The 16,346-nt window shown below is 31.7% G+C and overlaps 1 protein-coding gene across 1 annotated transcript in view; it reads right to left on the bottom strand.

The window, feature by feature from the left end:
* Positions 1–16,346, bottom strand: part of LOC140446295 (glutamate receptor ionotropic, kainate 2) — a 429,700-nt gene that overhangs the window by 319,008 nt on the left and 94,346 nt on the right. Inside the window, exon 4 of the mRNA XM_072538832.1 lies at positions 6,660–6,835. Coding sequence (XP_072394933.1) covers positions 6,660–6,835 — 176 coding nt within the window. The remainder of the gene's footprint in view (positions 1–6,659; positions 6,836–16,346) is intronic.

The following is a 16,346-nucleotide window of genomic DNA, read 5'->3' on the forward strand; positions in this document are numbered from 1 at the left end:
ATAGTATAAAGAAAATGGAAAATTTATGCACTATCTATGATTGTAATTTGTCGCGTAGGTCTTTGTGGATGTTTGTGTTCTTAGTATATATTGTTACCTTTCGTTTTGCTAAAATTTTCAGAAATTTTATCTGAAATTTACTGATCAAATATAATAACTTTATTTTCTTAAATAAGTACAGGAATTTTATATGATGTGTTTTGTCATTTTATTTATCTGATTTTGTTCCATACTTGAGAGAGATCTGTGTTAGAGTTAATCGAGCTAACGTATATTTTTCATGAGTCCTTCGTGTCTTCCTTGAGGGCCCGGAAACAAGCATTGAAATAGGGAAATAAACGGTTTAAATTAAAACTTTTGGAAAAGATTAGAAATAAACAGAATTTTAAAAAAAGGAAAAGAAAGATATTTTAATGAAACAAACCGTGCAAAGATATTTATTTATTTTAAAAATTTACAGAAAAAAATAGTCAATTAACTTAACTTAGGTTAATTTTGAATGAAAAACTACTTTTTTTGGTAAAAGTAAAACTTTAAATTATAAAACTGACAAGAAAAAGTCATCAGTATTTCTTATAATAGTATTTCAAATTTTTTGCTTAGCTTTTTGAAACCATAACAAGTTATTAGCTTTATGGTGCAGTGTTTTAACAATTGAAAATGTTAAATAAAATTAACAGAAAACATTACATATTTTTTTAAGAATAATTTCCAGCAATATAATTATGTCTGGATCTTGTACATATCTTTAAAATATACCTGTATTTGGTTTTTTTATTCTCGCAAGCCTGAGCAAAAACACATTCTTAAAATAAGTTTTGCGTTACCTATGATATAATATATCTGGAATGACGATTCTTCTCTACTATCCTTAAATTAGGACGTTTCTGTCTGGCACTGACGGTAATCGAAGCTTCAAACCGACAACGAGTAAGGCGCTTTCACATGTCAGCGAATATTCTTTGACATGTCTTATTTTTTTCACAAGTGCAATTTTAGTTTATTCCCCGCGGTTTTCACGTGTAGGGTTTAACAAGTTACATACAAAACAGTAAATTGTGTGACGCAAGGAAAAGTGACTTGGAAAATAGAAATGTATTATTAAAAACAAACAAAAGTGTTACGATTTTTAATCTGGAAACATGTATGGAGTAAATTTTTAATTTATTTTTAATAAACAACGAAGAAGTACAGAACAGAGAACAGCATGGAGATACTGGATTCCATCAAAATAAGAAAACTACAATATCTGGATCATATAATATGTGGTGACAGATATGAATTCCTAAAACAGATAATGCAGGGAAAGATTCAAGGAAAGCGCTGCATAGGTAGAAGAAGAATGTCATGGCTGATAAAACTCAGAAAATGGTTTGGATGCAGCTTAACTGAACTCTTTCGGGCTGTAGTGTCAAAAGTTAGAATAGCAGTGATGATTGCCAACCTTCGTCACGGAGATGGCACGTCAAGAAGAAGAAACAAATTTTTAAAAGCACAAACTACAAAAGATACTTAAAATTTTCACAGTGTGAAAAGGTCTATAAGACCAAATGGCACGTTTAATATATACGTTAAGATCGTAACAATAATATATATAGATAAAAACTAAAGAAGGAAAAACTAAATTGTCAAAAAAAGTTTGTCTGCCATGTTAAAATTAGCCAAAAAAATTGAAAAACACAAATAGTAACTAAGGCGAACCAAAACACTTTAGGGCGCTGTAGTAAGAACGTCAACTTATTGAGGTCTAAAAATTTTTCAAAAAAGCTGATTGCTAGAAATAAATCTATATCTGCTGTAAATTAAGTGCTAATTGCACTTCGGTTCTTTGCTTGTGGATCTTTTCAAATTAATATTGGTGACCATTTCAATTTTACAAAGGCTACAGTTTCTAGAATTGTACATAAAGTTAGCCAAACCATTGCAAGATTGCGACCCAGATTAATTGAAATACCTAGACTTTTACACAAAAGACGCGAAGTTTACAACAATGCCAGATTTCCGAATGTTATTGGCGCAATTGATTACAATCACATTCGAATACAGACACCTGGTCGAAACGCAGCTAAAACTTTTCGTAATAAAAAGCGGTATTTTTCAATAAATGTACAGATCGTTTGTGATGCAAATTTAAATGTAATGGATGTAGTCGCTAGATGGCCTGGTTCCTTCCACGAGAATCATGTATTTGATAATTCTCTGATAAGAGCTCAGTTTAAAAACAATGAGTTTGGTCACACATATTTACTGGGTGACAGTGGCTATTCATGCCGAAAATATATTTTAACGCCCTTATGTACCAGAAATACCATTTAATGAAAATACAATTGTGCACATATTCGTACACGAAACACAATTGAAAGGAAGTTTGGTGTCTTAAAGAGGAGGTTTCGTTGTTTGTCTACAGGACTAAGAGTTAATGTAAATAGAGCTATTCCAATTATATTAACAATTTGTGTATTGCATAATATATATAGAAGAAGAAATGATGTGGTTAATTATAGTGAAGATGACAGATGCAGAAGCAGAAGATCGAAAAGAAAAGACAGTTAAGATTTGATCACGTACAGGGCGCTTGCGCATCCGCTTATACGTATTTCGGCCTAATAGGCCTCATCAGAACGGCTTTCGCAATCGCTCTGAACGTGAAATAAGTCTTTTCTGTCTTAGGAAGCAACTCTAACATGGCTTCGTATGGACGCAATGTAGCGACATCTGATAATATAATCGTAAACTAATTTTCGAAACCAAATTCAGAATTTCGCTTTAATCTGTGCCTTCTAAGAATTGCAAGGCAAAACAGACGTCGATAAAGATGTTATGAGAGACATGGGGAATCTAAGAAGAAGATCGAAATTGAATGAATATTTTTATTACAGTATTTTTCTACAACAAACAAATATAAGAATACGATACTACACTTACTTTGTGAAAAGTAAGCAAACATGTTACGGGAAAACGGGATGTATTGATTGAATAGATACAGTTTCGAGCTTTCTGTAGCTATATAATGTAATGCCTAGATATTTAAACTTCATCACTTGTTCTATTATCTGACATTCCAGCTCCAATTTACATCTTAGTAAATTTGCTGTTATAACCATGTATTTTGTCTTTTTGGAGAAATTAACATGTTAAATTTTCTGGCGGTTATATTAAATTGGTGCAGAATGCGTTGTAAATCATCTTCACTTTGAGAGAGAGTAGTATTGCGTCGTCTGCATAGCAGAATATTTTAATTTGTTTTTCTCCCATTTGGTATCCTTTTTTAGTTCTTAGGTTTTTATTATTTTATCCATAATCAGGTTGAACAACAGAAGACTCACGGAATCTCCCTGTCTTATCCCATTTCCAGCAATGTGATAAGACAGGGAGATTAAATTTAATACACAGATACTTATTTGACGATTTATTTTTCATTTATAATACCAGCCATTGATATATTATTTTTCCTAATAAATTAAATTTCCTTATTACACCGAAATTATGGCATTTAGATGTCGGGAATATTATATAAAAAATAATAAATGTTTTTTACTTGATCTATTTAAATTAAGAAAGTTTCTGCCCTTATGTTACCTTAAGATGGACCGTATTAGAAAACCCTCACAAACAGAATTTATATAAATCCTGTAATCAGTTTCCGAGATAACTAAGGTGTTCGATACTTTAAACTCATTCTGTATATTCTTGTTAATTACACCAGCGTTGTCAACATATAAACAATATAGATATCTAAAAATATAGTCTAATTAAGATTTTAAAACTATAAATTATAATATGTCGTGGTTCATTACATATTTAATACAGGGTGAGTCATGAGGAACTTTACATACTTCTACCATATGTAGAGTCCCTCAGGAAGCATATCATGTGGCCACTAAAAAATGTCAACTCCTCTTCTTTATTAATTAACAGGGTGATTTGTGTAATTGACCATTTATTTCATTTTACCGTAGTGTTTATACGGCTCATTTGATTTTCTTAATTTTTGCATGATACAGTACACTACTATCAAGCATTCGACTGGTATTAGCTAAACTAAAAAATTTCAGGACTGGCTTTGGAAAAATTAATTTAGGGATTCGTATTAAATATTACACCCTGTATATATTTTTTTTTTTTTTGCAATAAGTGATTTTCAAACTACATAAATAGCCAATAAAAACGACATATGCGACAATGTTGTCGCACTTTTATTAAATTTTTAGTGAACGATCAAATCTTACCAAAAATAGAACAACCATTATGAAGTATCAAATTATAAGGTAATTAATTTAAACAAATGTTATAAATTTCAAACATTTTAATTGAAATGATAAACTGAGTCACTGCACAACAAAAAACAGTAACTACTAACAATAACGAAGAACAATTTAAAAAAAAACTAAAAATATGTACATAGTTATGATAAACCCATAAATTAGAACTGAAAAAGATACAATAATGGTAACAAAATAAAAATAATTTAAAATAGATTTTTGAAATGGAACCTTGCAGCCTGTACAAATTTTTGTTGCCGAATTGTTAATTGACGTATTGAATTACGGATACTCTGGGGATCGTTTCTAATAGTATTACAACAATGTATAATTCTATCAATTAATTGTTGTCGGTTATTAATATTCAGTGCGTAAACTAGTTGCTTCAATCGTCTTCAAATATGGTAATCAACGGGATTGAAATCAGGGGATCTTGAAGGCCACGAAATAGGACCTGCACGTCCTATCCACCTGTTGCCATAAACATTATTGAGATGTCTCACTGCCAGTAAAAAGTGTGGGGGTACCCCATCATGCTGAAAATACATCCCTCGGATAGCAACGTTCGCGTTGGCAAGCAAATTCGGCAAAATATTTTGTAGAAAGTTCAAATAGACCTGCCCTGTTAAAGGACCATCAAAAAAGTGAGGACCTACTATAAAAAGTGTGGGGGTGCCCCATCATGCTGAAAATACATCCCTCGGATAGCAACGTTCGCGTTGGCAAGCAAATTCGGCAAAATATTTTGTAGAAAGTTCAAATAGACCTGCCCTGTTAAAGGACCATCAAAAAAGTGAGGACCTACTAATTAGTTATTTATGACACCAATGCACACGTTAACCGAAAACCTTAACTGAGAACGACGTTCTCGAATAGCATGGGGATTTTCTTCTGCCCACACATGTGAATTTCGTGAATTATTTATTCCGTCTCTGGTAAATTGGGCTTCATCTGTAAATGGTGTCCTGTATAGCGTTGGTCAATTATTGTTAATCCATCTACAAAATTCCAACCTATCGATCTCATCTCCAGCATATTAACCATTTGAATGTGATATGGGTATAGATTATTTTTTTGTAAGACTATACTTACTTTTGATTGAGTAACATTGAGTTCTCGACTTACTTGTCTAGTGCTTATTGTAGGGTTCATAGTAACGGCGTCCATAATGTCATCTTCCTGCGCTTCATCTACATGTCGCTCTGTTGTTCCACTAGGAAAAGTGCCATTTTCTCGCAAATAATTAAAAACTGACCCAAATGTTGGATGACTGGGAGTTCGACGATTAGGAAATCTCCTGCGATATTCTCTACTAGCAGCCCTACCATTCCCATTACAGAATCCATAAACACATATTATGTCTGCATATTCTGTGGTCGAAAACTGATGTGGCATTTTGAACGAAAGTAACAAAAGCTCTACCAAAACTAACACAATGTACTTAACGTAGATATGACAGAAGAAATATGTATTCTTGTATACATAAATAACAATTGATAATGACAATAATGACAATGGGTATAAAATATCAAGAAACGTCAAACGGTCAACGCCAACCTTCATTTTAAACTTTTTTTAGATTTATTTTTATTTAGTACAGTTGATGCAATGTATTATTATTTGACATAAAATTTTAATCATTTACAATCAACAAAAACTAACACATACAAAAGGTTTGACTTTTTAATCAATTTAATTTATTATTTATCGAAAATAATGCCCCAATACGATCTATGAGTAAAAATTTAAAACTGAAAAACAATTGATTCTATCGTAGAGATAATATAAAGTGACAGTAAAGATGTTAATTTTCTACGTATTAGATTATGTTGTAGGAACTCATTTTAATTAAAATGTTTGAAATTTATAACATTTGTTTAAATTAATACCTTATAGTTTGATACTTCATTATGGTTGTTCTATTTTTGGTAAGATTTGATCGTTCACTAAAAATTTAATAAAAGTGCGACAACATTGTCGCATATGTCGTTTTCATTGGCTATTTATGTAGTTTGAAAATCACCTATTGCATTTTAAAAAAAATTTATACAGGGTGTAATATTTAATACGAATCCCTAAATTAATTTTTCTAAAGCCAGTCCTGGAATTTTTTAGTTTAGCTAATACCAGTCGAATACTTGATAGTAGTGTACTGTATCATGCAAAAATTAAAAAAATCAAATGAGCCGTATAAACACTACCGTAAAATGAAATAAATGGTCAATTACACAAATCACCCTGTTAATTAATAAAGAAGAGGAGTTGACATTTTTTAGGGGCCACATGATATGCTCCCTGAGGGACTCTACATATGGTAGAAGTATGTAAAGTTCCTCATGACTCACCCTGTATAAAAAATTAATATAATATTTAATTCTACTTTAGAAATACACTTACCGCTCTGAAAAACTGATTAATGTTCCTTGGATTAGTATCCACGATCAATTTATAGAGTTCTTTTTGTCTGACTTCTCGCAGGACCTGCCTATAAGATCCAGGGCCAGCTTGCCGGATGTACATTTCTGTCCGGGCCGCGCCCGGCGACTTCACCAATTCCTGCAGTTTGAATAAACCTATAACAAACAAGATTTAACGTTAAAGTGAGTTTGGATTTTAGGCCGTTTTTTGTTTACTTAAACGAGATGCCCGGTTAGAGAAGTTAAAAACTTCGAGTTGTTTTTGTAGATATAGGAAGTTTGGATGTTTATTTATCTTCAGTTATAAAAAGTTTCGGTGAATAGCCTGCGCCTTTTCAGTTTTGCTCGACGATATTCAACCGAAATTTTTTGTCTACTGAGTTGAAACGTTAGGAAGCGTCTTGATTTGTAAGAAAGGGAAAGTTTTGATTAATTTTAATTAACGTTTTCCCTTATTTTAAATTGTAAATATTTTTATTCCGATCAGCCTACCATAGAATACTACACAAAAAGAATGTTACAATTTCTTACTTAGTTATTGCTAAACATATCAATATAAATAACACCAAATACCTACACGTAAATTAAAGTAAAGCATAGTTTATTATGTGCAATATGTTTTAAATTAAAAAGGTTTTCAATTTTATTCCTATTTTAAGTTTAGTAACCCAATATGGATTCAGAAGTGCTCGTTCTACTACGAACGCGGTATTTAATGTTGTAAGAGAGCTGATTGAGGGGCTTGGATGCGGTAATAACATAAAAATTTCTCTTTGCGAGTTGTCGAAGGCTTTTGAATGCGTTTCACACCACATTTTGCTCCACAAATTAATATACCATGGAATCAGAGGCATTTCTCTTAACCTGATAATTTCTTATCTATGTGGTAGACACCAGGCGGTAGTGTCTAAAGGTCATCTCTCCGATGTTCTCTCCGTAAAACATGGAGTTCCACAAGGTTCGGTCTTAGGACCCCTTTTATTTATTATTATATCAAGTATTTGTCTAAATTCAAGTCTCCATATAAATCCGTACAATTAGCAGATGATACGACATATGTTATATCAGGAAAAAATAACAATGATTTAAAAATGTCTTTTGAGAAAGTTCCTAGTAAATCTACCACATTGTTTAAACTAAACGTTAACTTTGATAAAACGTAAAATTTCGTTAAATCTGCATATAATTTACATAATGATCCAGATGACAAAAAGTTAAACTATTGGAAATACCCATATTATATTTGACTGATCTGGTCGGCTCATATCTAAAAACTAAAGAAAAATCTATCAAGTTCATTATTTGGTTTTCGAGAACTAGCAAGGGTTGTCAACTTTGAAACATTAAAAATGACATATTTTTCTTTATTCCACTTTCACTTAAACTGTGGATTTTATGCGAAAGAAAGCTATCAGAATTTTAGCAGGGGTTAGTTATCTAGAACACTGCCGACCTTTCTTTATCAAATTGCTAAAATGCTAATAAAAGATTGATGACATCGAAATTATTAGACAAAAAAACAAAATGGCTATCTACAGAACTTTTATTAGACCCGTAATAACCTACGGCTGTGTTACCTGGGTAGTGACGAAAAAAGAGGAAGCCCAACTCAGGACATTCGAGAGAAAGATACCGAGAAAAGTATATTTCCCGGTACAAGTGGAAGGAGCAAGAGGGAGAATCAGGAGAAACGACGAATTTAACATACCGAATTAAGGATATGACATTATAAGATTTGTGAAAAGTCAAATATTGTTATGGCTGGGACATGTTCAGCGGCAAGACATGAAAACGACAAAGAAGAGTAGGAGTCCTTTTTTTCCGGTAGAAAAAAAGGAAGGCCCAGGGCGAGATGGTTGGATGACGTGGAAGACGACCATGAATATAAGACCATAAATATAAGACCATGAATATAATATAACCATGAATATAAGACAATAAAGGAGAAGGGTTTAAAAGAAATCTGAATGAAAGGGCATAGCCAGACAGAAAAAGACCCATCCAGAGTGATGATGCCAAAAGAAGAAGAGGAATTTAACTTTTCAATGATATTATGACTATTAAAATTAAAATTTATTATAGTTTTATGATAATTTAATGTATTAAAAACTATATATACTTTATTTGATTTTTAGTTTTTTCTCTAGAGACATAAAAACCCATAAATAATAATATATTCTATAGTTTAAGTTTAGTCGTGTTCTTGTTCACCTACGAATCGGACGTGCCTATCGACAAAGCGAAACTAAATTAAACTGTATTCGTTTAAAAATTGTGTTTTTATAAATCTGCAGATTTGGTGTAAAAATAAAATTAGATTGTGCGTTAAGAACAATTAAATGGACCAGTTAGTCGGGGGGAAACCCCCAGACGACCCAGTGCCCCCAGATATACGTCAAAAAAATACAAATGATATACAAACAACAACAGGAATGAGCATCGATAACGATAACACATCGAAAGAAAGAGAGGAGTTTTTGTATGTAAGTACTGATTTAGGCCCGTATCATATTTATGTTGAGAATAATTCGGTCGGATTTAAAGGTAAATTAAATGCACTTAAAATCGGAGATATTATTCTTTCTAACTTTCCGGAGATAGACAAAAAAATTATAAGTATTGATTCTATAGGTCGGAATAGGGTTAGGATCAAGTTAAAGGATTATAAATCAGCAAATTTTCTAATAAATAATAAAAACGAAAATATTTTTGTTAAAAATAACTTTGTATTGTATATCCCAAAATTCATTCTTCATAGACAAGGTGTTATTAGAGATATAGAAAAAGATTTTTCAGAGGCGTACATAAAAGATAAAATAAGACAATTTGATCAACATTGCACTTTTGAAGTATCTAATGTCAAAAGAATAAAACGTAAAGTAGAAAAAATTACGGATGAAGGTAAAATAGTAGAATATGTACCCACAAAGTCTTGCATTGTTATTTTCAAATCACAAATCTTACCAAAATATATTTCTATTAATAAAGTTATCAAGGAAGTAGAGCCGTATAACCAGAAAGTATTATTATGTTATAACTGCCTCCGTTTTGGTCATCTGGGAGGTCAGTGTCGAAGTAAACCAAGATGCAGCAAATGTCAGGAGTCCCATACCACACAAGATTGTAAAAATTCAGATTACATACCACGCTGCTTTAACTGTCAAGGAAATCATCTTACTACTAATTTGTCTGCTTGTCCAGAATTTAAAAGACAAAAAATTGTAAAGGAAACCATGAGCTCTTGCAATATTAATTTCTTTGATGCAAATAAACAGGTCCCAAAAAATACGTACGCAAACATAGTCGCTCATAATACTTTTGCCATGGAAAGTGGTCAAATATCCTCGACAAATTATTCCCAACGGCCTCAATCTGGACCTACCCCTTCTAGTACAATACAGTATCATTCCTCTCAACCTCAGTACTCACAGTCCCAAAATTTACAACCCAAATCCTATAATAACAATTTTACTAATTATATGTTTTCTTCCCCTACAACTTCAAACCCAAACAAAAGGCACAGACCAACCAGCCCTGATCCCATTGAAATTTCAAGAAAAGAAATACTTACACAACCAAAAACCTCTTTTGTCTCAGGGGGAATTTTTAATAGTCAACATTATTTAAAAAACTCAGTCGGAGTAAAATTACAATCAGAGGAATTAAATGCAACAATAAGTTTAGTTTTAGAAGTAGTTCTCAATATTATAAGTAATATAAAACAAACAAACAATTTCGATGTATCAAAATCTGAAATTGTGGAATTAATTAGTAAACATGTAAACCATACCTTGTCTTCAAATTCGCAGACACAAACGCGAACATAAATTTGCTGCAATGGAACTGTCGTTCAGCAGTAGCTAATAAAGTAAATCTAGAATATCTGCTATATCCAAATAATATTTCCATAGCATTGCTTTCAGAAACGTGGTTTAAATCAAAATACTATTATAATTTTAAAGGTTACAATTGCTTTAGATCAGATCGGACAGACGGATATGGTGGAACTGCCATTTTTTTAAAATCAAACTTAAGATGCGAAGAAATAAATCTTAAAAATAGATATCCTTTCACTCACAAATGTATTTCAGTTAAAATTTTCCAAGTTAAAAATACCATCAATATTGTGTCAGTTTACATTGAACCAAAGACCAAGATATCTATACCAAGATAAGTCAATGGTTGGAATTCTTTAAAGACATACCTAAACCGTTTATTATTGGTGGGGATTTTAATTCCCACAGTATCGCATGGGGCTGTGAAATTGAAGACAGCTATGGTAAAAAACTTTTAGAATGTATTGATCATTGTAATTTGATATGCCTGAATGATGGATCGCCCACATTAGCAACTAGTAAGAGTCCATCCGCTATTGACTTAACCTTTTGTACACAAGATATTTCAAAATTTTTTACTTGGAGAGTCCTACTGGACCCTCATGGATCCAATCATCTTCCGATTATCATTAACATGGAAACAGATCATATAACTTCATTTACAGCTCAAAACTGTCACAAGATCTGGAATCTGAAATTATACACATCTGTACTAGAAGCTGTAAATTCTCCTGGAAACTATCAAACTCTAATAGCAAACATTAATAAAGCAGCCAATTTAGCAATACCAAAGTTTTCATCTAACGGAACACATAAGAGACGAATTTCGAACCAATGGTGGTGTGAAAGTTGCAAAACCGCCGCTGATAACCGAAAAATTGCATATGGAAAATATAAACAAGATCCTACAAGAAATAATTTAGTTGAATTTAAGAGACTTGACGCTGTCGCAAAAAAACTTTTCAAACAAAAGAAAAAACAGAATTGGGTAGAATACTGCGAAAGCCTAAATTCAAAAACACAAATCAGTGAAGTGTGGAAGAAAGTAAACGCTTTTAAAAACCGCAAACAGTCAAACAAGATTCCAATAGATCCAGAATCCAGCTGGCTAGATGAATTTCATAAGAAAATATCTCCACAGTGGGTACCTTCACAACATTTTCCAGAATACAGCGAAACAGTGTCAAGAGATAGGTTTGGCATAGAAGAACCATTTAAAATGTGGGAGTTAGAGCGAGTACTTAGTCAACAAAATAGCAGTGCTCCAGGTAAAGACAATATTTCATATTCCATGATATACCATATTCCTCACCACTATAAAATATCATTATTAAATATTTTTAATGACATTTGGAATGATACGTCACAAATTCCAGACAGCTAGAAGGAATATATTCTAATACCTATAAAAAAACCTGGTAAGCCAGAAAATTGCAGTAGATCATATAGACCAATATCCCTAGCCTCTTGCTTCCTAAAGACGTTAGAAAGGTTAATAAAAAATAGAATTGAACATTGGTTAGAGCAAGAACATATTCTCCCAAAATCTCAGTATGGATTTCGAAAATCAAAATCAACCCACGATGCCATAACTGCCTTAGTCTTATCCATACTAATAAACTTTACTGATAATATGTATACTATGGCTGCTTTTCTTGATGTCTCCTCTGCATTCGATACCGTTAACTTGGACATTATGCATAAAAAGTTGTACACTAATAGATCAACTTTTTTAAAAATCAACCATTCCATCTCTCCACCACGTCTTACAAATATAGGACTTTCACAGTAAATTAAGTATAAATATAAATTGTAGCTTAAAACTAACTTATATTTAAGTAAATATTGTATTATAGCAAAAAAAAATAATAATAATAAATTAAAAAAAAAAAAAAAATCATAAAAAATTAAAAAAAAAAGGAAGATGTAAACCTCCCAGATGTTGAATCGGGTTATGTCTTAGCGCAGGAAAAAAAAAATTAAAAAAGAAAAAAAAAATTAAAAAATAAGTTATAATTTATTACTAATTGCATGTTAGATTGTACGGATGATTATATGTTTATTCCTCTAATTGTAAAAAATTCCTCTGATTGTAAAAATTGTTTGTCTTTAAATTTGTCTGGCTAATTGGCTCGGCCAAAGGCATCAAACTAAATATAAAAAAAAATAGTTTAAGTTTTTTTTTCTGACAAAATATTTTGTAAAATATATATTTTAAGTTTTCCCCGTATATAAGCTCCGGTGTAATTGTGTTTCTCTTATTAATAATTCGATAGTATCAAATAAAACTCATTTGACTGCCGAGTCGAGCGAAAAACATGCAATGAAAAATTGAAAACAAAGTGATTTATGTCCAAGATTCATTTCTTCTTCTTTTGTGTAATCCAATTTCGTGCCAAAATACTTAATAAAGAACAACTAAAATCAAATTATAAACTTGGATGGACTATTCTCCGGATTTTGTAATTCTTCGACGAAAAGTTGTTTGGAAGGAAAGGAAGTAGAGAGAACAAAAAATTAGATTTGATAATTAAGACGCCAAAATGATATAGGAGTGACAAATTGTTACAGAAACTTCTTTGGAAGTTACGTTTTTATGGCTCGTTTTTTACTCCGTAATAGGAACTATGCTGCAATAAATTAGTTTAAATAACACGCAGCGTATTTTGCGTCATGTTTAAAATTAACAGGGGTAGTTGTGCTATTATTGGCGAAAAATCTTATTTTTGTGAAGCAGGGCGTTTCTGTAGTATAAAAAAAAGTTACGTAGTTGAGCTAAATAAGTAAATGAATGGCTTAATGGAAAACAATGACATGTTACACCTGAGTTAAAAAAGAGTTTGTGCTAAAGTACATTCGTTCAGCCATTTCCCAACTGTCAACAAACGCCCTCTCATTCGTCAAGAGGCTACTAAATATAATTTATTGCCTTGAGACTGACGGATTCAGCCTTGAGCCTGAGTTAGTTTAAGTGTTTAGTATTAAGTTTTATACTGTGTAGTGAACTTTTAGTATCCAAAAACAAAATATTTGTTAATCAAAAGTAAAAATAGCTTGAGGTAATCACTTTATTAAAGGTAAGAGAAACAAATATTTTAATTTATTGATATTTCGAACAGTTTTATTTTCTTTTTAGTCCATTTATTCGCGGTTTATGCTGTAAATATTAAAGGTCGCACAACACTTTACGATTATTGGTTTTTTTCTATCTAAAACCCATAGCTTTTATTATTTTTGATAAACTGGTCAAACCCATATCACAAAGTTCTCTGTCCTTTATTTTTTGAATAAGTGTCTTTCTGGTAACATGTTCTTTTGCTTTGTACATCTCATAAATGATATTTCTGATTAAGATTTTAATACCTTGTGGCAAGTCGAGGGTTTTAGGATGCAAACGAATCCTTTTATTTTCCTTACTTAATTCCTCCTCACTCATTTTGCGAACTCTTTGCAAGGTCCATTCTGAAATTCCACAAGCTGCACTTGTCCTTTTTTGAACTGCCAGTACTGATGTAATTGGTCCCATGTTGATTTTTGCTAAAGTAAAATAATTTTGCACTTTCAACACAATTCGACGCTCACTCGGAGATAAAAACTTATATTTAGGTGTTCTATCGTTTTCTTGTACGTTATTCATTGTTACTATTGAAAACCGGAAAAGTTTTTTCGATAAATTATCATCACAAATCATTCAATTTGCGTTTTTTCACGATTTATAAAAAAATTGTTTTGGTAGCGCTGATTTATCCTTAAGTACTACAGCCGACCAGTAGGAGGTTCGGTACCACAAAGCAGGTAGAAAAAGGAAAGCATAACAGAGTGGCTGTAACTAGAGTCATAAATTATTTTTCGGGCGTTACTCCGAAATACGACAGGGTAAAACGACTTCACTATAGGACATCACACATCCCAAAATAAAATTTCCCGAAACTGTGATTCTTTTCTTGTGGAACTCGGAAATATTTTTCTCGGGACATTTTCGTAAAGTGCCAATAACTGGATACGTTACCCTAGGTTATGACAAGAATCGTTTAGGTAGCGACAAATGGCCAACCGCCAAAAATCTTTTATTCGTTCGTACTAAAGGTACTAGTATACTTTTAAAAGTGCCCACAAATGGCTTCAGAGATAAACCTAGTATTTGTAGAAACTACTTATTTTTGTGATTAAGATAATATTTTCCTGATTATCTTCTAATTTGTTTCATATCAAACGACTCTTCAAATTCGTTTTACATGATTTTAAATTTAAGTAAATAAATTAAAAAATTTAACATATTCTATGTTGAGCTAATAAACCAAAAACTTTTTTCAAACATTTAGTGAATTTTTGTGAGCTCTGGAGATTTAAACTGTTACAGTGGAAACAATTCATTTTTAATATATGCAAAAACTGCAGTCCGTTAATTGAATAAATTACCACGTATTAGTCTTTTTTTGCTTTCAGCATAAAAGAGTTTGGAGTACAAAAGTCCGTGTGGATAATTAGAAAAAAAAATTTAATTTTTTATCGAGTAGAGTAAGGTGAGCTTACTTGAAGTTTTGTTTAAATTCAACATTTTATACAGGATCAAAGGTTTTTTTTAGCATAATATAATTATGCATAAGTTAAATATTACTTTCATATTAACAGCGGAGATTTATTTTTTACACAGGGTTGGCCACTCATAACAGCCCATCCTAAAACAAGTCGATTTTTATTACGAAAGAGTCATCTTATAACGATATAGAGAGCTGTCATTTGTCAACCTTCTTCGCTTTAGTACCAGAAACCCCTAATTTTAAACAGGGAATATTAGATGTATCATTAGATAAGTAGGTATCTGGCTATAAGAAAATTTAGGCATTTATAATTTTTCGTTTTATTTTACCTCAGAGTAACATGATTTTGTGAAAATGTATTATTTGATTATTGTTAAACCATTTAAAATCACTTCTTCTTATTATGCCAACTTCTAACAAAGGTTGGTGATCACTTCTTTAAAAGCTTCCCTATCTTTTGCAACGCAAAATATCTGTTTAACACTGAGGTTAGTTCAATTTCAATATTCCTCAGCCTAGATTTTTTCTTTCTTTCTAATCCTTTTCTTCTCTCTCTACTCTTTTTAGCATGATGACGTGTAGAAGAAAGTATTTATTGTTTTGAAGTATGTGGCCCAGATACGATATTTTTATTATTTTAAATAAAAAAGACACTATTTACCTACTTATGGCCAACCTGCTGGCCACGAGTATGTAAAAAAATACACTTTTGCCAGTACTTCTCTACTAATGTATCATATTTACATAAATATACTTATTTTATTTTTTTTTTGTAAAAATGCCAAAAGCACTGGCGAATAGTATAAGAAGAGTAGAAAAGGTAAAACACCGAAATTCCAGAACTAAAACCTCTTTTAAAACCAAATTTAGCTTTAAATGCCATATCCCAAGGAATGCATGTACAGTGCGTTGTGAAGTCGACTCTCACTTGGGAAAGAATACTAATTTTAAGTTTTTATGCAGAGAAAATTGCGTAAAAAATAAATGTTTAATATTAGGTAAATAAGGTTATTTTACTCTAAACTTAAATGATAATTTAAATTGCTTAAACGTCGTAAAACTCGTTTTACCTGAAAGAAGTGCATGATCAGTAACGAGTATTCCCCCCTCTAGCTCTTATTACTGCTTGCATCTTCCTCAGCATGCTTGCAAGTAAATTTTGAAAATATCCTTGGGAAATTGCATTCCATTCATCCCGTGCAGCAAGCCAAAGCTGCTCTATCGTATTTGGAACGGAATTTCTTTGTCGTATGCTGCGTTTTAGGTGATCTAATATGTGCTCTATTGGAT

The sequence above is a fragment of the Diabrotica undecimpunctata genome, chromosome 7, assembly GCF_040954645.1.
Source record: "Diabrotica undecimpunctata isolate CICGRU chromosome 7, icDiaUnde3, whole genome shotgun sequence".
Taxonomy (NCBI): domain Eukaryota; kingdom Metazoa; phylum Arthropoda; class Insecta; order Coleoptera; family Chrysomelidae; genus Diabrotica; species Diabrotica undecimpunctata.